Source organism: Aricia agestis, chromosome 22 (assembly GCF_905147365.1).
Source record: "Aricia agestis chromosome 22, ilAriAges1.1, whole genome shotgun sequence".
Lineage (NCBI taxonomy): Eukaryota > Metazoa > Arthropoda > Insecta > Lepidoptera > Lycaenidae > Aricia > Aricia agestis.
The window spans coordinates 2230040-2250515 of NC_056427.1; the positions used below are offsets into that span (position 1 = coordinate 2230040).

The window sequence follows — 20476 nt, forward strand, 5'->3', positions numbered from 1 at the left end:
GCCTAGGCCGTTCATATATGAATAAAAATGTGGAAGAAACTAATAACCCAATAGACGTATAATATCATGTCGATGCGAAAGTATGCAAAAATTGGGCCACTTTTTTCACTGTTTGGGACCGTTTTGAAATTTAATGCGGTCGAGTGCTACATTACACTTTTTCTTGTACGAAGCTAGTAAATATTATAATAGACTTTTGACATCTTTTAAAAACATCCCAAAAAAACTACATAAGTAAATAATTAATCGTTACAATGAAACTGCAGATGTCATAGACAATATAAATCACTGGGACGTGTGGCATACAATAACAGCAACGGATTAGTAGCATTGTAATATTGTTCAATTTGAATGAACCAAGAACGAAACTTTTTCAATGGCTGTGACGCCAAAAAATGTAACCGAATGCAACAAAGAACTCTATTAGAATAAGTTTTCGAAATCAATACGTTGGAAACCACTTTAGATAATAATTACGCGGCTATGCGCACATACATTAGGTATTCCCCTGGAAAACTCTGCTATTTCCAAAATTAAATGTAGCTTATTAGTTACTCGGGTGCATAAACCATTATTATACAAAAATTTATCGTCATCCGTTAAGTAGTTGCGTGAAATAAGAATAATTACTGTCCTCAATCCATCCTTACAAACCTTCAGACTCAAAATGCGAGTATCGCAACTAATAGGAATTCTCTTCCAACAGGTCTGGTTTAAGAACCGAAGAGCAAAATGCAGACAGCAGCTGCAGCAGCAGACAAACACGCAGATATCGAGCAAATCTTCCAACTCCAAGACGATATCGTCAAGCAATACGATCAAGAGTAGCAGTTCCAAGATATCCACCTCCAAACCCATCACAAGCACCAACTCAAGTCTAACCACACACACATCCAACACCACATCATCGCCTGTCCTCCCCACGCCAGCTACGTCAGTCAGTCCACCCATTAACGTGATCTGCAAGAAGGAAACGGCGGGATCCAGCTATGAATCCAACGTCAACAAGAACATAATATCACACCACTACAACGATACACGCAAAGACTCATCCCCCAGTGCGATGAACGTCCACAACTATGGCGTCGCCCCGAAGCAGGAGTTGTACAACAGCCCGAAGAGACTGGACTACTCCAAGGTGGATTACTCGGAGAAATTCTCGAGCAACATCGTGAAAGACCAGTACAGCTCCCGTCTGACTGGTAATCTGACTCCTTTGGGATCAAACTCGTCCATCATGACCACCCCATCGCCTCCCATCACGCCCCAAAACCTGAACGGCCCAGGAAATGTGTACCATCCAGACAGCTATAACTCCTTCCATTGGCCGGGGACGTCGGACTACATCAGAAGCTATTCAAGCTCCCACCACCACCAGGGGTATGGGCAGGCCGCCTACAACTCCCCGTACTATCCCAGCCAGGTAATTATGCATTTTATTGTCATAGATCTTTTCTGTCAAACGTTTAAATTGTGAAAAATTCTTGAGGCATAAATACGAAAATTCTTGTTTCAAACGTTTTATAAGATTTTACTTCGTATTATAAACGAAAACAACGCAGTATATTTTACAAATCCATATCCATAGCTATACTAAGGACTCCAAAGGTATACAGATGGTCTAAATCATAAGACACAGCACAAAACTTGACATCGACACACACTTCTTGAAGTTTTGTGTCATGTCTCACGGGTTTCATCTTGAAAACAAAATGGCTAACCAGCTTCTTCATTTCAGATGGAATACTTCAACGGATCTGCGGTGAACCAGTCACATGGGAGTCACCACAGCCACAACCTCACCCCCAACGGCAACCAGCTCTACAACCAAGTGTCTTTCAGCAACGCGTCACCCCCTGCCGCCTGGCCGGGCCACAACCTGCTCACCTCAGGCCAGGAATCCCCGGAAAACCAGTCCCAAAACCCCCCACACTTAAGCATGCTCCAAGCATCGCAGATCACGAACTTCTCCAACTCAGGTAACAGCTACTTTGCGCCTGAAAAGTACGGTATTAATATGGTGTAGTGTTTCTAGTCGATATTAGGATTAAGAAATCATTTGAATGGATACAATACTGTCTCCGCCTTGACCATTTTCTAGAAATGTTTCTAAAGATACGTGAGAAAATGATATAAAATTCCATTGCTTTGTCTCTTTCTAAAAACTGGTTGATTCATTGATAGCATTGCTCAAATGTTGAGTCCATTCTCATTGCATTTATATAGTTCTTGTAATTCAAGATCTTGTTCATTATTCCTAAGTTACAGTCATCTTTGTAGTTGCAATTTCAACTTAAGTTCTAATCTTGTTAATTACAAGAACTATATTGCCATCTTCGGCCTATATGTTGGGTTTCAATGGTTTTGTAAATATTGTGTGCGTGTCAAACAATTTGATTCATTTTTATTTATCGCATCATCTATATCAACTTATATTTCAATAAGAGTTACGATGAATTAAGTTCCAATCAAATTTTCTAGTGCCCAACACAATGAAATGCCTAGTTTTACTCAAGAATTTTTAATTTATGTCAAGTTGTTTAAATACGTGTCGATTTCTGAATCATCTTAATTCTTATTGCTATATTTGTACAAGACGATAATACGTCACAAAAACATATCAGTTATAATAAAAAACAGTTTATCAATGGATCTACTTTAAGTATTGGTTATTCAGGCAGCCAAGAAAATTAAAAGAAAAGAACAATATTTTTTTGTCTCCAATGTTCAAAATGTTAATGAAAACGATCCAATAATAATAATCGTATATCGTGTCTACTTAAAAGATTATTTCAACTCTCATTAGCAATTGATGCCAATTATAACGAAACCACTTAATAAAATTAACATCGAAGTAATAATCGAGGCCTAAAATGCCACTTCAGCCTGGATGCTAGTCTCTGGCCTAACTTAGCTTTACTTTGCGAAATTTCTTTTACATTCCTTAAATCATATCACTTATTTACATTAAGAGTAGCTGTTTTGTATATAAGACGTGTTAAGGTTTATTTTTTAAATGAATTTGTAAATGTGCGTGCTATTGTTTAGTGAAACATTGTGGTTCGTTGATTGCACTGCCATCGGAGAGTGACACTGTAAATATGTCTGAGATTTTTCAGTCCGCCATGACACTTGCGTGTTTTTAAGAATGTTCTCGAGGATGGAGCGATCAACAGTATTTTATAAAAAAATAGAAATGACTGTAAAAAAGTATATCGTATAATTTGTACAGTTAGGATAAAATATAAGTTATTTTAATTGTAACTATTAGAGTAGGGATAGGGCGTACCTTTGACACTTTTAGACGTTGACAAACTTTTTTTTGGTACGGGCGTCACGCGTGGTGGTAGCGAATTTGAAGGTTTTAGGTTTTGTAGAGTCCTAGGCGAATGCCATTCCAATGACTGAGAAGTTTATGTATATAAGAAATAATATATTTAATTTTAGTTGAAAGCAAAAATCGATAGAATTTTGTAAGGCGTTCTCTATCACTGAGATCAAGTTTGGCCCTGGAAAATGTGGCTATGGGTGGTCTCACGATAAATTTTAATAGATTTTCGCAAATCAACATTACTTGTGCCACCAGTAAACTAATGAAATTCTTAAAAATCAAGTCGCATAGAAATTAATCGGGTGTTACGCAAAGGTCGATTCTGGGACCTTTGTTTTATAATTGATATATGAATGGAAATATCCCTCTTAGATTGAATTAATTATTTAAGAAAGATATTTCTAATATTTAAATAAAATTGAGCAATACTACAAAAAGATAAATGGAATTGATACAAGTTTTTTGTTGACGATTTTATTAATCTAACACAAAATCCCGAAGGAATATTTTATGGATATAATTTTATTGTAGATGGCGTTGTAAGTAAAATGTAATTTATAGTGTTATTGCTTCGACCTAGCTAAGTTAGGATACAAATTGTACCACGTTTGAGTCAATGTATTTTTTTTAAGTTAAGTTGTATTATTAATTGATTAATAATAAATCCGAATATATGCATTTATATCTGATTTTATTTTAACCCTAACCTAGCATTAAAGTTGCATAGATATTGATAAAATTAACTGATACAGCATGATGTGTGGCCGTGGGAGTTTGTAACTAAAGCCTCAAATCTAAATGGATGAATATTTTATGGTCAAAAACTGGGTACCAGATAGTATGGCTAAGAAGCTATAACCATTTAATTTAAAGAAGCCATAGCCAGCTAGTGCCATCCTTAGGACCACTTGCGTCAGTCTGGCTTATGGTCCAGGCAATTGTAGATTTGTAAAAGTACTATCAGAGAAGTCAGATGAAGAAACCCAGCCGATAGACCACAATTAACAATTGTCATGATCCGACCAAATGACGTTCGTCTGTATTATTTTCACGCAAATCGAGGCACCGTATTCAGTAGATAGTTAAATGGGTAAAATAAATACAACACCCGTTTTGTTGATATAAATGTAAATAAATGTCAACTGACTAAAAATCAAATTCCTCGATGGCTATGGCTATCTCTCCTCGCAAGCTTTGGTTTCCTCCAAGAGCGGCGCCGTCATGCAGCGGCTGCAATACAGCGGTGAATGACGACACTAGAACGTTGTCCATGTAAGCAATATGGCGCGGTTTCCTAGAGAACGGTATAATTGACACCATTCTCTAGGAAACCGCGCCATATCGGCTACCGCCCACGTAGACAACGATCTAGTGACGTCATTCACCGCTGCATCACGGCCGCCACACGACGGCACCTCTCTTGGAGGAAACCAGAGCTTAAGACGGCTGAACCACTTGAAATAAAACGTTATACGGATATGCTGTAATTTCGAGCAAAGGGAAAATGTACGGTTGCCCCCGATCAACGAAGTTGCGGGCATTGGGCAACATCTATAGTGTAATCAAATCTCGTTCTCCGTATTTGTGAAAGATAATGGCATGATATTTTGACCAACTAATAATAATAACTCCCACACCGGTTTCGGTGACGGTGGCCGGTTTCATTAAAACCAGGCCAGCTACGCAGGAGTAATTTTATAGTGCCCAAGCGTGTACTCTCGTAACCCAGTGGGACGGACGACTGATACGACTGGCGAGAGATCAGGCGCAGGACCGACTTTTCTTACTTGTCAGACAATCCGGTGATCAGCCTGCATTGTCCTAACCAAACTTGGAAATAGCATGTTTCCAACGCGCGAATCGAACCCACAACCTCCGAGTCAAGAGCCACGCTCTTAACCACTGGACCACGGAGGCGTTATATCTATACTTATTCAAGTTGGCCCTAGGACGAGTGCCGGATTTATATTTTTTAATGTAGGCCACTTTATTTTCGCCGCCCATGTACGAAATCTGCCGTCCCTCCAGGACGCTGCCGCCCCTAGCCCGAAGCCGTATACGGCCTGTTTTTTTTATGAATAAGGGGGCAAACGAGCAAACGAGTCACCTGGTGGAAACCAACTACCGTCGCCCATGGACACTCTTTGTGAGTGTCCATGGGCGACGGTAGTTGGTCAGAAGATCAGAAGAGCTGCAGGTGCGTTGCCGGCCTTTTAAGAGGGAATACGCTCTCTTCTTGAAGGTTTGCAGGTCGTATAGGTCCGGAAATACTGCTGGTGACAATTCGTTCCAGAGTTTTACAGTGCGCGGCAGAAAGTTACGCAAAAACGCACGGTGGAAGACTGTCACTCATCAAGGTGATGAGGATGGTACATTTTTCGCGTGGGGCGATGATTATAAATCCAGGGCTGCCTAGGACCATCACCATTTATAAAACAGGCTCTAAGCCCAAACTTCATGACGATTTGGCGGACTACAAATATCTATTATCTACTGAACCGATTTTCATAACGTTTTCGTTTGCTAAACCGATTTTCATGAAGTTTTCGTCACAGAGCATTGAACATGCATCCATTACTCTCCCACAATATCTTTGATGAATTTAAAGTATTTGGAGCAACGCAAAGCATGAAGCGAAGCGACTTTTGGACATCTGTTGCAACTGCGGACTATAATTTTCAAAACGGTTGGTATAATACAGGTATAGTAAATATGTACCATCGAGGAAATTAATTACTAGGCAGATTACAGACTAACGTCATTTGGTCAGGTCAATTTGTGATCTGTCCGGCTGGGTTTGGCATAACGCGACCAAACTACGTGGGTCCCTCATCAACTTCTCTGATAGTACAATAAGTATGAAATGAAACCCCGTAAAATCATTTGGTCATCAAAAGTGGTTTCCTGAGCAGTTGCAAATTTATTAGAGCAGTACAAAATGATGTAGAAGAAATTTAGGAGGATAGGATAAACTACAAATTCTTGCTATCCTTTACCCGGTAAATTTTAATGCTTAGGTCATGCTCAGGTATCTACTCTTTACTGGTTATGGACAAATGACAATAATCTACAGCTTATTGCAAAGACGTTAGGTGCAAAAGTAAAATATGTACCGTACTCGAAAAAAAAATCTCCTGTCTGTGTGGGTAATTCTCCGCTTCATATAAAATATTTTTTTCGAGTGAATTTTTTTTATGCCAAAACGTAGTTCTGTTGAAAACTTGCAAGTTTTCAACAGAAATCTTTTATATCAACTCCCAAGCGGTCGAATTCGACCGCGATAACAATAGAATAACAATAGATTTCCAAGAATGCGCGATCGAGAGATTTTTTTTTTATGAAATAAGGGGGCAAACACGCAAACGGGTCACCTGATGGAAAGCAACTACCGTCGCCCATGGACACTCGCAGCATCAGAAGAGCTGCAGGTGCGTTGCCGGCCTTTTAAGAGGGAATAGGGTAATAGGGGAGGGTAGGGATGGGAAGGGAATTTGGGAGGGTAGGGAAGGGAATAGGGTAGGGGATTGGGCCTCCGGTAAACCCACTCAATCGGCGAAACACAGCGCAAGCACTGTTTCACGCCTCTGTGAGAACGTGGTATTTCTCCGGTCGAGCCGGCCCATTCGTGCCGAAGCATGGCTCTCCCACGTATAAAATTATAAGATTAAGTATCTACCATTTTAATGACAAGAGGCTGAAACAGAAAGATACGAAGCTAATGTGACTTCAAAATATACCTACGCATACAAATATGGCAGACATCTAAGGAATCAATCAACTATCATTTACAACTATTTAAAAGATGGCGAATTATAATATTGTTTTTATTAAACTTTGTCTCACATCGGTAAGTTCCTTTTTGAACCGACTTCCAAAAAGGAAGAGGTTATATGTTCGGCTGTGGATATATTTTTTTCCTGTATATCCTACTAATATTATAAATGTGAAAGTGTGCCTGTGTGTTTATGTTTCTGTCTGTCTGTCTATCTGGTACCTTTTCACGCCCAAACCGCTAAACCGATTTTGCTGAAATTTGGTATGGAAATACTATAAGTCCCAGAAAAGGGCATAGGATACTTTTTATCCCGGAATAATGTACGGTTTCCGCGCGATAAACCAGTTTTGGAGCAACCAGTAAATAAACCAGTTTTTAACGTGGGAGAGCCATGTTTCGGCACGAATGGGCCGGCTCGACCGGAGAAATACCACGTTCTCACAGAAAACCGGCGTGAAACAACGCTTGCGCTGTGTTTCGCCGAGTGAGTGAGTTTACCAGAGGCCCAATCCCCTACCCTATTTCCTTCCCTACCCTCCCCTATTCCCTTCCCTTCCCATCCCTACCCTCCCCTATTACCCTATTCCCTCTTAAAAGGCCGGCAACGCACCCGCAGCTCTTCTGATGCTGCGAGTGTCCATGGGCGACGGAAGTTGCTTTCCATCAGGTGACCCGTTTGCTCGTTTGCCCCCTTATTTCACAAAAAAAAAAAACGGAGTTGCGTCTAGTGTGTTATAATTTGTGCTATGTATATGAACTCTCTTGGATTGGATCTCCATAAAACAAGGTGCCTACTACTTACTACTAGTTACTACTTATAACTCAATTTGTGCCTACTTATACGTGTAATGCTAAGTACTCACATACGGTCTTGCTCGATGGTTTTACTCCAAATCGAGTAATAAATACTGTGGGCGAAAGCCTAAGCCGCAGGTTTTGCTCGACGTGATTGCTCGATCGGGCAAAACCGTATGTGAGTACTTAGCAAATAGCAATAGACTGTGTAAGTTTATTATCAGTTTGAATAGCGAATGTCATGTTCTATTATTATTTCCACAAATTGATTTGAAAATGGAATAACATAGACAGTTTTTTAACGTGTCGATTAATTAGTCTAGGAGTCGTACGTGAAAATCCTACAACAATTTTCCACCAGCCATCGAATACAATAGACAATTTGTTTTTTCTTTACTTGTATTGATTCTCTAGGTGTCATAACATAAGCCCCCGCCGGTATCAGGTGTCGGCTGCACAGGGCTTCCGTCGCTGAACTATCAGTTACCGAGTATTTAGGACGTTATACTTTGTAGCGAATAACGTATTAATGTCTATTTATACTTAATACGAAGTCTGCCTGTCTCTATTAAGAAATTTAAAAACCCAAATTTTTCAGCAGTGGGCGGGCTGATGATGTGACATCAGTCAGCCGTTTGGATGCTACGATGCCTAGGGCAGACACACACAGACAGACAGACAAACAGATATATAAACTTATAACCCCCCTTTTTCGTTGGGGGCTAAAAATCGCAAACCGGTAAAAGTCTGCCTGTCTAAAATAGACTGTCTGCCAAATAAATGAAAATGTTTAAACATAGAAGCTTAAGAGGATACACCAGGGCCGGGGCGAGAGAAATTGAAAATAGGTATTTGAAAATGTATTGCTGTCTCACCAATCTCAAGTCTCCCACCGCAGAGCGCGATAGAGACAACACGACAAAAGTTCTAATAAAATAACAGAAAATCTTCGATTCGTTGTCCGCTGATTCCTTCTCCAAAACTCAACCGATTTAAGTACTTTTTTCATTAAGAATTAAAGCAAGGCTTGAGCTGTGTTCCTGTGTTTTATTTTTTTTTTTGTATATTTTAGCCAGTTTTGTTTTCTGGGTGTTTGAACACAGAGGAAAATCTGGCCATTTTTTTGGGTTTTTGGACGTTCTTATCTTTTTTAATAATAAAATTATGAAAAAAAAGAAAACATAGGACATGCTAATAGTGGCCATAGATATTCAGAAAAAAATCATAACTCTACCGGCATTATCCAGGGAGGAAACATTGGACAACGTTTGTATGGAAAAACGGCGGTGTGGACTCCTCTTAAACAAGTAAACTGATTCTGATATGCTATGGAAGAATTCTTTAGGCTGTTCACGCATAAAATGCAAGCAATGAAGTCAGGCTAAACAGATTTAGAGGATACCTCATAAAGTAAACGCGACCGAAACTCCATAGTTCATTCTTACCTCTATAGGAGTCATAAACAGGTAAAGTCTGGCTGCCACTAGGCTCTTACTCCATTATAAAAATACATGTGGCACTCGAGGACTGCCGCGGTAAAGCTATTGCATAGTATTTCACACAAACACCGTGCCGAAGTCTGCCGGTCGAAGTGGAGGTGTTAGGCGTATTTCGTTACGAAACTTGATTCGGTCGCCGCGCAAAGCCTGCGATAAAGGCTATGCATATTTTTTTTACGTCCGTGGCAGTAGCTTAAAAAAATTGTCAGTGTAAAGCAAAAGAACGCTACTGGTGTTCGAAATTCGAAATTCAAAACCGTATCGAGAAATCGATACCAACATTGCGGTATAAACTTGAATTTAGAAGTTTTAGAACGCGTTATTTCGTTAGTTCTAACTCCTATCTCTTACTATGGCTGCGTTCCAGATGACGTTAATTTTGACCAAAACGCTCAAAACGTCCCCTTCTGCCGTTCCCTTTGGCGACCGGGGTCGTTTTGATAGCGGCTATGACGTCACTCATGACGTCATCATTTTCGCTCAAAACGACCCTTGACGAAGATGGGTCAAAGTGGGTGTTCTAGTTTTTTTTTTTTTATTTTAACGTAACTATATCGCGAAAGCCATGTTCCGAAAGTTTTCAGGAGAGAGTAGAGACAAAAAAATTTTTTATTATTATTTCATTACAAATATGTAATATTTAAATTACTTAAATAAACTAAATAACATTTAATGAAATATTTTGATTGGAAAATGAATTGTTTTAAATGAAAGGTCAAATGATTTCTTATAAAATATAATAATTTATACTACTTACTCGTACTTGACTAAGCATTTATGCGGTATTGTTACCTAACGTTTATATTATATTGTGACAATAGTCAATATTCAAAGTATGTGGGTTTGTTATTAAAATATGATTCAATGTGAAAACTCAAATATAATAAAAGTTTAACTATATTAAAATATGATTACTTAAGTAAAAAAATGTAATACTTACTAAAAACGAAACAAATATAATATTATGTATTTTATGTGTAAAATAAATGTAACTATAAACAATAAAATTACTTTTATTTACGACTTGAAGAAAAGGATAATATCCAAGTTCGGTTCAATTTACCTATGTATAAAAAAAAATATAGTTCTTTTTTTAAACTTTTCTCAAAACGCTCAAAACGATCCATAATCCGTTCCACTTGGGTTTGTATCACTGACGCTCACATGCTAGTGGAACGGGAACAACTACGGTCTTGAGCGTGAGCGTTTCTAACGTCATCTGGAACGCGGGGTATGTAAATTGTGTAGGGAAAATGTAGAGTTCTTTAAATTTTGATTTCATTTTAATATTTTAAAGGATCGGATAAGGATTCTAGTCAGAAGAAAAATTAGGAAATGTTCAGGTACTTATAAGGTTTTTTTTTATATATATTTGGCGTAATATTAGTTTCCTCTTGGCTCTCAGTCGTTGTCGAATATATTTAGTTTTAACAGTTAGAAGATTTTAAACTTTTCTGCGCTTTACTTTATTACAACAACGTTATAGCATCAATGGTAAACTGAAAATGACAATTTCATAAGAAATCTCAGCGTTCCCTTTAAATTAGTTGTTTAGATGTTGGGGTAAATTGTAAGGTACATAACTATAGCTAAGCAAACTTTACTCCGTAGATATTCCTGGAAAATGTATTTTTATTTTAACATAGCAACGCTGTTTAAGTAACAACACGCTCCGTTCAACGAAAAACCAACTTTCTGTACTCAATATATAGCCTAAATTCGAATACAGCCTTCTCGCGTTTACGTCTTTTTGTAACAGAATCCCGTCGCTTGTGATACGCAGTAACAGTTGCAGACAGGTTGATCGATATACTGTTGTCTCATTCTATCTCGCGCGGGTCGTGTATATTGCCGTCTCGCTCGGATGCGGCGTTAAGCCGCTTATCTTCCGCGCGCACTCTCCGTACCTCCCCCTGACGGCTGTACGCGTAGAGGTCCATTCTGTTACATTTTGTTTTTTTCTTTTCTTTTTTTTAATTTCATATAGTTGACACGAGAACGTTAAAATGGTGCCCTCGGCTATTACAATTACTGTTTAGTAGTTGGCTCAACTTCTGTTTTGCATTACTCTATCATATTTTTAATTAAACGAGTAGAGACTAGAGATTTTTGTTGAAAAGTAGGTTGCTGTTATCTCTATACTTTTTCATTTTCTTTACATTTATATCAATGTATAACTGTTGTGAAAAAAAACTTAGGTCTACGAAAAAATAATACTTACTTTTATCGTTTCAGACTTTTACTTCTCAGTTAATTTAATAAATAGACGTAGAGTATGATTCAAAATTACAAAATTTTGACTTACAGCACAGAATATATATTAGTAGTACCAAGTTAAAGTACATCAGCTAGTAAACCAAAGAAGCGACGCATCAATCATCACTCATCAGGCAAATAAATGTTCCAACATTTAAAATTAAAAAAATAAATTCAAAATTTCAAAAACGTTCCAAGGAGAACGTTCTAGAATAACCCACTCGATACATATTACAACAGCGTACACCGCTGCTCTCTCTGTCGCCGTATATACAGACAGACATACAGCCTCACATAAATAACGTAAATAAAATCTTACGCATATCTTACAACCAAATAAATTCTACATCTTATTTCAAAACGCGAAATTATGTTCCATTTTCAAGTTTTTTTTCCACTGGCCGTTATAAACTTTTTTTTTAGGAAACCGCGTTTGCTGCCATGAATAAAGCGTACAGTAAAATAATTAACTCCTCAACCCCCAAGTGTCCACAAAATGGCGCAAAGTTAACGTATCATAGCGGGGTATTTAATAAACCTGCCAGCATGCGCCACTCCACTTCTCAATTCAAACAAATGTTGTGCCATTATTGAATTTTTTAAGTGCACTCCCGCCTTTTTGTCTGTGGTCAACAGTTTGAAAATGGAATTTGTTTTATGCGGTATGGCATTTTTTCGTATATGGTATAGTTGTACTGTTTCCCCATTTACTCATAGTATTTATAATCTTTTATTTATCTCGTAGATACAATAACGGTACAAAATATTATTTAAATAACTAATATTAGGTGTCTTGTACACGATAACTTTGATCTCAATCGGTTCAGTAGTCTAATCTAACTTTCGCATTTATAATATTAGTAAGGAATTTAAATGTAGGTGTGGGTATATATTCTGTAAAGTTTTCTTTTAGAAAAAATACGCCAAAAACAATTTGAATGAAAGTCCTCATTAACGTTGCCGCCCTCACCACGAAAAAAGTAATTCAACCATAGACAAAAAGAAATTCAAATTCGCAATTCGCATGTTTTTGAAATTGGAAATTGCTATTTGGGCCATTATAACTTTTTTCCTGCGGAGACTTTGAGAAATTGAATTTGGTAAATTGTAAAAGGAACTCTCGTCGGGTTCAGCAAAGCGTTCCAATTCAATTTAGCGCTGGTTTAACCGACTCCTAAAAATTGTATTATTACCGCACAATCTACATCTTTGATCTTTAATATCTTTTGTTTCTCTCGTCGTCATTTTCCGATTGCAAGCTACTTTGATTTAAGTTGGAATGGAACCGTTTTTTGTTGAAACGACAATTCTCAAATGTCAAAAAATATTTTGTAGATAATTAAAAAAATCGAAAAGTACAAACTACAAGCAGCTACAAGGCAGGTTACAGCCTTACAGGTAATATTGTCTAAACTAAAATTTCGAAAATCGAATTCCAAATTTTAACTTCGAAAAAGAGACCGCAGATTTTTTCTGCAAATTAACTATCAAAAGATCTCCAACCACAACTTTCCAGACCTAATAGATGTAAAATGAATTTCCCTCACTCCCATGGGATCAATATCATGTTACATTTTCAATTATCAACGTATTAGGATCGAACCTGTGGCCCCTCCGTAAACAGCCCTTGTGCCTTGTCCCTCAACGGTCCTTACATGTTAAAGAATCCATAAATAATAGACTTGACGCGGGTAACCCCCTTGAAAATTGTTCTCTCTTGTCTATGGTGCCTAATGCCCCTATTGTCTGTGGTACGGGATTTATTATTCATTTTCTTAATACATCTGACGCATGAGTTTTCTATGAGGAAATTCGATAAGGGTTTGAATGTTACTTTTATCCAACGGCGAAGCCAAAAGGAAGGGTAATGATATTATAGATTCGGTACAGCCTTCCAAAAGCTAGTTGCCAGAAGCCTACATAATATCAAATATGTTAGGATATTACTATTGTAAATTCCTGAAAAACATCTCTATCTACATTTTGCCACAGCCAGACGCAGCAAAAAAAAAATTTTACAGAGAACCTGACTCAAGTCTTCTTGTTCATTAATAAATTTACATTTGCATTTTGCTCTTTACTCGAAATATATATTAGTTAGAAATTTCACATTTTGTACAATTGTTTTTTTTTAATCATCAACATTTTATTTGCAAAAAATAACTCAATCTCTTCAAAGTTGACAGCAACAAATTAAATGACGGTTCCGTGTAGGGAGGTGCCAATTCTGCTTATTCGATAATTCGTTTATCGAATTATTTCTTTGATGTGGGCATCTATTGAGCGTACTCCACTCGGGGACTTTTCAATTTGCCGTTAGAATTTGTTGGCGTAAGCGAAATACGAACTTCCTTTTATGGTAACTAATGTAAAAGTGACCTTACGGTATAACTAAACCAAATTTACTGCTTAATACTAAAAAATTTAAATGCTTTGATGATAACAATGTGAAATATAACTCTTACGAAAAAGACAAAGATAATAACAATAATATGAAATACATATAATAATAACTCTTACGACAAAGACAAATATGATTTTCGTAGCAACATTGCTAGTTGCTACGAAAATAATAGACTAATTTTTATAAAAATTACAATGATCCTATTTTTTTTAGTATCACTGAAAAACTAGAACCGCATAAATGTACGGCTCTAGCTTCAGTTCGGGCATAAAACCCATATTATGTTAATTTTAGGGACTCAAAGCATTTCTCAATAACTTCATCGAAATTGGTTCACGTTCAGCGTGAAGAGTGAAACAGACACACTTCAAATTTATAATATTAGTATGGATAATCATTTAAATAATACTCAATATCAATTACACTATGTTTGTGTATGGTGCGAAGACGTTTCCTGTCCTAAGGCCGATTAACCACCAATCCGCTTGATTTATTCGATTTCATCCGCCATTTTGGGTCACGTGGCCACTGCAAATAGCGAACGGGAGATTGCAACTATACAGTGTGTTTGAATTTGAATTCAGTCGAATAATGAAAATTTTTGAATTTAATTCCTTTTTTTTATATATTTTTTAAATGTTTCGCGTGTACAGGGAATTTTAAGTTTCGCTCTGACCGTAACACTTCAAAGTATGAACTTGGAAGTTTGGCGTTTAAGATATATATACCTTTGTGGATTACAAAACATTTCATTTACTTATTTATACACCATTCATCTATTTATCTATTCATCTAACTACAACTTTTTTGTCCAATTTGCTCTCATAGAAAAGTCACAGAACTTCAAAGAGCAGCCTTAATCCTACAGGTTTCCTAAAATGGAAGCTATAGAATTTTTAAGTGGGTACCTAGTCTACCTACATTTTAGTAATCTATTACTCTATTGTTATAGAGTAGCTGAGTACTCTACAATATAATTTCATTAATCATTGTTGGATAGATATATTTTTGATTCAGTGATGTTATTTTATGTAAGTACTATTTACGGTTATTACCTACATCTGTAGAAATTATCGCCTTTTTATACAATTATTATAAAAAACTCCGAAACCAGCCAGTTACGCAGTAAAATAGCAATTCAAAATTCGAACACACTCTAACAATGGAATCGGACACCGTAATTGGAGCACTCAATTTGCGCGCCACTTCCCGGCACGCGCGCGCCACGCTTGTCTATGGCCATCTACTCTATAATCGAATGTTTTGTCTGTGGTACCCTTTATAAAGAAAACAAAGGACCGCGCTCATTTCGATTGCATTAAATATTCATGGTTGCTGATGGACTTTTATCTCGAATAGCAATAACATCAAAAGAATTAATTTGATAACAAATTGAATATCTTAGTAGGTGATTGTATTAGCAGCCCAATGGGGAAGATTTTTGCCATTTTTCTCCGCTAGGTGTCGCGATTCCTATGATCCGCTATGCCTATCTGTGCATCGTTACATTTGAGATCTTTTTGACGTTTTTATAATAAATCTAATAAAAATGACAAAGTGTACAGTGCCGGGATGCAAGGAAAATGGTTATCTTTTGTTCCCAAAAGATAAAAATAGGAAAAGGTTGTGGGCTAAAGCAATAAAACGGCCAGAATTGGCGAAATCGCAATCTTCATATTTACGATTTTGTGGACATCATTTTACAGAAAATTATTATAAAACTTTTCTTCTAATTCTTTTGTATGGTAAATTTTGTGCTTTCAGAGGTGAGGAAGAATATTTTTTCTTCGGGCGATGAAAACTCTATAGCTTTTGAGTGGACACTTCCTCTAATACTACAGTTTTATGTTCAATCATATCAACTGTACCAAACAACACAGTAGCAACATGCTTGCAATGTGAATTAACTCCAGATCCGGCTGTTCATTCACAATTAGTCTCTTCTAATATACAATTTTTGTATAATTTAATATTAACCTCATACTGAGTTTTTTTCATTGCTGCTTTACAAAAACCTTTTATATATTATGTAAAATCATTTATCGAGACAGCTCTTAATATAAGAAGGTATCTATTCTCGTATAAACTTTTCCCCTTTATTAATGATTGACTGCATCTGAAAGAATTAAAATTAAGTAAGTAGAGTAACACAGCAAACTTTTTTCCTGTTTATGAAAAATGATCTTTTATAGGCACAAAAAGTTTATCAAATGAATTAATATACTCACTCTCCAAAATACTCTTGTATTTGATGTTTATTTAATGGTGGCAATGGGATATTGCTGTTTATATCTTTATAATAATCGTCTTTTGGTATGACCATAACTTCGGTTTGTACTGGTTCTGAGGGACATGATTTATCAGTGAAGTTAAAATTTCTATCATACGCTTCTTAAACCTACAAAAGCAGAAGATAGCTTAGAACTTGTTTTTCACAAACAATAATAAACGAAGTGAATAAAGGTTCATAGAATTATGGTCAAGAGTTTAATGTTAATCAGTAAAAACATTCACCAAGAAAATATAAAGTACTGTAGTAATTTATTTACTTTTATTTACTAACCTCTCTACAAGGTCTGCCTTTCTTCCACTACAGGAAGCACCCCTCTTCTTTAATTCTTCTTTGAGCTGATTTAATTTCCAGGTACAATACATTGCACAGGTAAACATCAGACAGGTAAACGTGGCACAGGTAAACGTTATACAAAAATATTTCGTATGAACCGCTCCAAACCATAGAATGTAAATAGATCATACGCGTGGCGCCCTCTGACTATAAAATCTTCCCCATTATTGACGCTTTATAAGCCTAGATCATAGATGAATTATTTAAATATTTATTAGATGAAATTATTATCTTAGAATAACCCATTAGAATAACCTGTGTTTAAAATTAAATATTTTGAGGGTATAATTAAATACTAGCTATTTGACCAAGCTTTGCTCGGTATTCGATGAAACACGAATTAAATGACATTTCTTAAAAATGATTCCTAGCTAGATCGATTTATCGCCCCCAATACCCCCTATATACTTAATTTCATGAAAATCGTTGGAGCCGATTCCGAGATTCCAATTATAAATATATAAGTATACAAGAATTGCTCGTTTAAAGATATAAGATTTCTAGTCGAATTTTGAAAACACTTTTAAGGGTGAAGCCAAACGAGCGTAATTTGTGAGTTGTGAGTCGCAGATTTTTTTATTTTTTTTTATCTATGGACGCTTCTGCCGCGAAAATATCTTTTCATACAAATCACAACTCACAAATTACGCTCGTTTGGCTTCGCCCTAAACGTACCTACACGGAAAAGCATAAGACATTTCTTGGTGTTTTATACGTATTCTAAAAGGAAGCTTGAAAAGTTGTTTAGGTTAATGAGGCTAAATTCTTAGGACCTTATGTACAAAACAAATCTTAAGTGAATTGTGCAAAACGCTTTTCATAGAAACGCCAGGACAATCGCCTAATACTGCTAGATTTTTAACTGACAAGTTATAAATTCGCTCAATTTTAAAAATACATCGGAGGAATCTTTATAAAACCATACCACACCATACGCCTTGAAAATGTATTTTTGTCAATAAAAAAAGGTTGGATTAAGCAACACGCTCCATTGCCGATCATAACTTCCATTGGGATTCTTTAAAAAAATCTTTAAACTTTTTCGCAATTCCTTTTTTAATCCCCACCAGGTGTTCGTAAAATACTGTTTAATTGGGAATCTTTGACGTAACCCTTGAGGCGTGCTGAAAAAAAAAAGAATTGTCTATGGTATATCAAGATTTCGATTGTCTCCCGCTACTTTGTTATAGCCAGTGGGGGGTTTGTAATCCCCAACATGATACTACTGTTGTGTCATAACAGTCGTAGCTTCGAATTCTTGTCATTCATTTTTGGCCCCCATAAATGTATATCAATGCCCTTGCATCTCAGTATTCAAATTTCAATTAAGTACAGTTATATTTTTTCCTTTGTCTAAATCATGTACTTAAAAAAATGAATTGTTTAATCAAGCTATATTTCTAAACCAATACGCGCTCTTTATAAAAAATAAAAAGCCGGCAACGCTGAACGCACTTGTAAATTCACTGCAAATGAAATTAAGAGTAAATAATCTCTTCTTATCTAGTGATATGTCTGCTAGACTGTCCTCTATTACATAAAAAAGTGAGTGAAATTTTACTGGACACCCATTTTATCATTCCTCGAAAAACCACTAGGTAAATCCCAACTACGTGAAAAGGAAATGTATCCGTTTTATTATCTAAGTAATAAAATACTGTTCCACGTGATTAATCCAAAAAACGGCCGTGTCTAATAGAATTACAGATTCTCAAATAAATTATAAATAATCCAGATCTATAAAAACACAAAGGTCAATTTCCGATCGGCCAGGAAACGAGTAAAAAAATCTAACCCCCATAATTCACAATTAAAAACGGCTACTGGTCATGACCGAAAGTATACATAATAAATTTCTACCTTGAAAAGGCCTGGCTGAAAAGAGCAGGATACTGACACAAAGGCGGGACAGGCTCGGGCGGAGGAAAAAAAATAAAAAACTTTGTTTATGGTTATTTCACCGCCAACGCGGCGAGGATTTTAAAATTGGAACCCGTGATAGCTACTTTTTAAATGTAATACGAGCGAGGATTTAACGCACTCGTGTCATTTAATTCTTTTTGTAACTTGAGTTACTATAAAATATCATTTATTGGCAGCTACTTACCAAGAGCTCCTTTTTGTAGCCGCAGGTATTATAATATTATTTATAATTTTACTACATACTTATTTCATAAATAGGTGGAGGATGACTACCTAGCACTACAGTATGAAACACAATACATAATTATTATGATTATAATCTATTTACTTTAAGTAAAAAATTTGATCTAAATAGGAACAAAACTCAGTATGAGTTGGATGCTATGGGATGCTATAACTGTCGTAACGTATCGTAGGTCTCACGGACAGACGGGCACGGGCAGATTGCAAGCAGACAGATAGACACGGTCGGAAGTCGAATTTGATTTTATCAGCAATAAAACATTTTACGATTTTGATTATAAACCAAAAACTACTATCGATAATCGAACTCTACATAATATTTTATTATGAATTAATGTTCCTTATGTGAATGTTACTCATATTTTAAATTAGTAACTAATACTACGACTGAATTGTAAGCTCAATTCACAATCGCAATCATTCGCATGTAAGGGGGCAGGAGCGTGACGGTACAGTAAATTAAGAAATATTGTGTCCAAATCGTAGATGTACAAACAAATATGACAAATACACCTGTGCACACATTTGTGACCAAAAAAATCAACAAAGACGCAGTTCCGTTGTATTGTGCGCGCCAAGTTCACAAATCGAACGTCCGAACCATAGACAATGATATTCCCACGATTTTAGAGTTAGTTGTCAAAATTCGAAAATGGTATGTTTAGGGGTGGCACTAATATATATTTTTTTTATTTAAGGAAAACAAAAATAACTTCGTTTGCTCATCAGTCATCATAATAAAAATATGACGCCGAATAATCTAATAGGTGAATAAAATATTATGCTAATAGGCTAGTGGACCAATTACAAAATAATAAATTTCCATAATATTTTTTTTTATCAAAAAAAATACCATTATTTGAAAGAAAAGAGATTATTTTTTAAATGATTTCCTTGAATTGTTCCATTTCGTCACGGAATTATACCGAACCCTATTCATTCACAGTTCCTCCATTCATATTACCTGGACAGTAGCAAATATATGAACAGGTAAAGAAAAAAATTACACGCGTTAAAACTCCATACACATTTTAAATTTTACAATACGGGCCATAACATTCTCTTGTTGGTAAGTAATTAAATATTTAGGTCTATTATAATAGGTTTTTTTGTATCTAATCATTACTTTTATTCAGGAGTCAGGACCAGGGATTGTCTTTATTTTCATTCTAGATAACGCCCGAAACTGATTGCGAAGAAATGTTGGTCGCGCAGAAACCATAATAATATTATAATTTTCCGCAACAACATACTATCGTATTGCCGTCTCAAACTATCTCCATACCAAATATCAAATTCAGTCCAGCTGTAACAGACAGACACACTTTTGCATTTATAATTTTAGTGTGGATTTTCTTTCCCATAGTATTGACAAAAGTTATAACCAAATTTAATCGAAATCGGCCATTTAAGTCCCATTTTGGTAAGATGATTATATAAATTTTGATGTGATGATTATAAAAATTTCTCTCCTCCTCGAAAGATCTCCAGACTTAATTTTATGGATTGGTTTTATCACTGAAAATGTGCTTAAAGTTTAATATAAATCTTAAACGAGTACTAGAAAGTAACATTCAGTCTAAGATAATTTTCAATACATAGCAAAACTAATATTCCTATCATT

At 36.1% G+C, this 20476-nt stretch overlaps 1 protein-coding gene across 1 annotated transcript in view; it reads left to right on the forward strand.

Annotated features, from left to right (window-relative positions):
• The window catches only part of LOC121737996 (homeotic protein ocelliless), a 59507-nt gene extending 55494 nt beyond the window's left edge, over positions 1 to 4013 (forward strand). The window contains exons 4-5 of the mRNA XM_042129789.1: positions 707 to 1423; positions 1739 to 4013. Coding sequence (XP_041985723.1) covers positions 707 to 1423; positions 1739 to 2026 — 1005 coding nt within the window. The 3' untranslated portion in view covers positions 2027 to 4013. The remainder of the gene's footprint in view (positions 1 to 706; positions 1424 to 1738) is intronic.
• The last annotated feature ends 16463 nt before the right edge of the window (positions 4014 to 20476 follow it).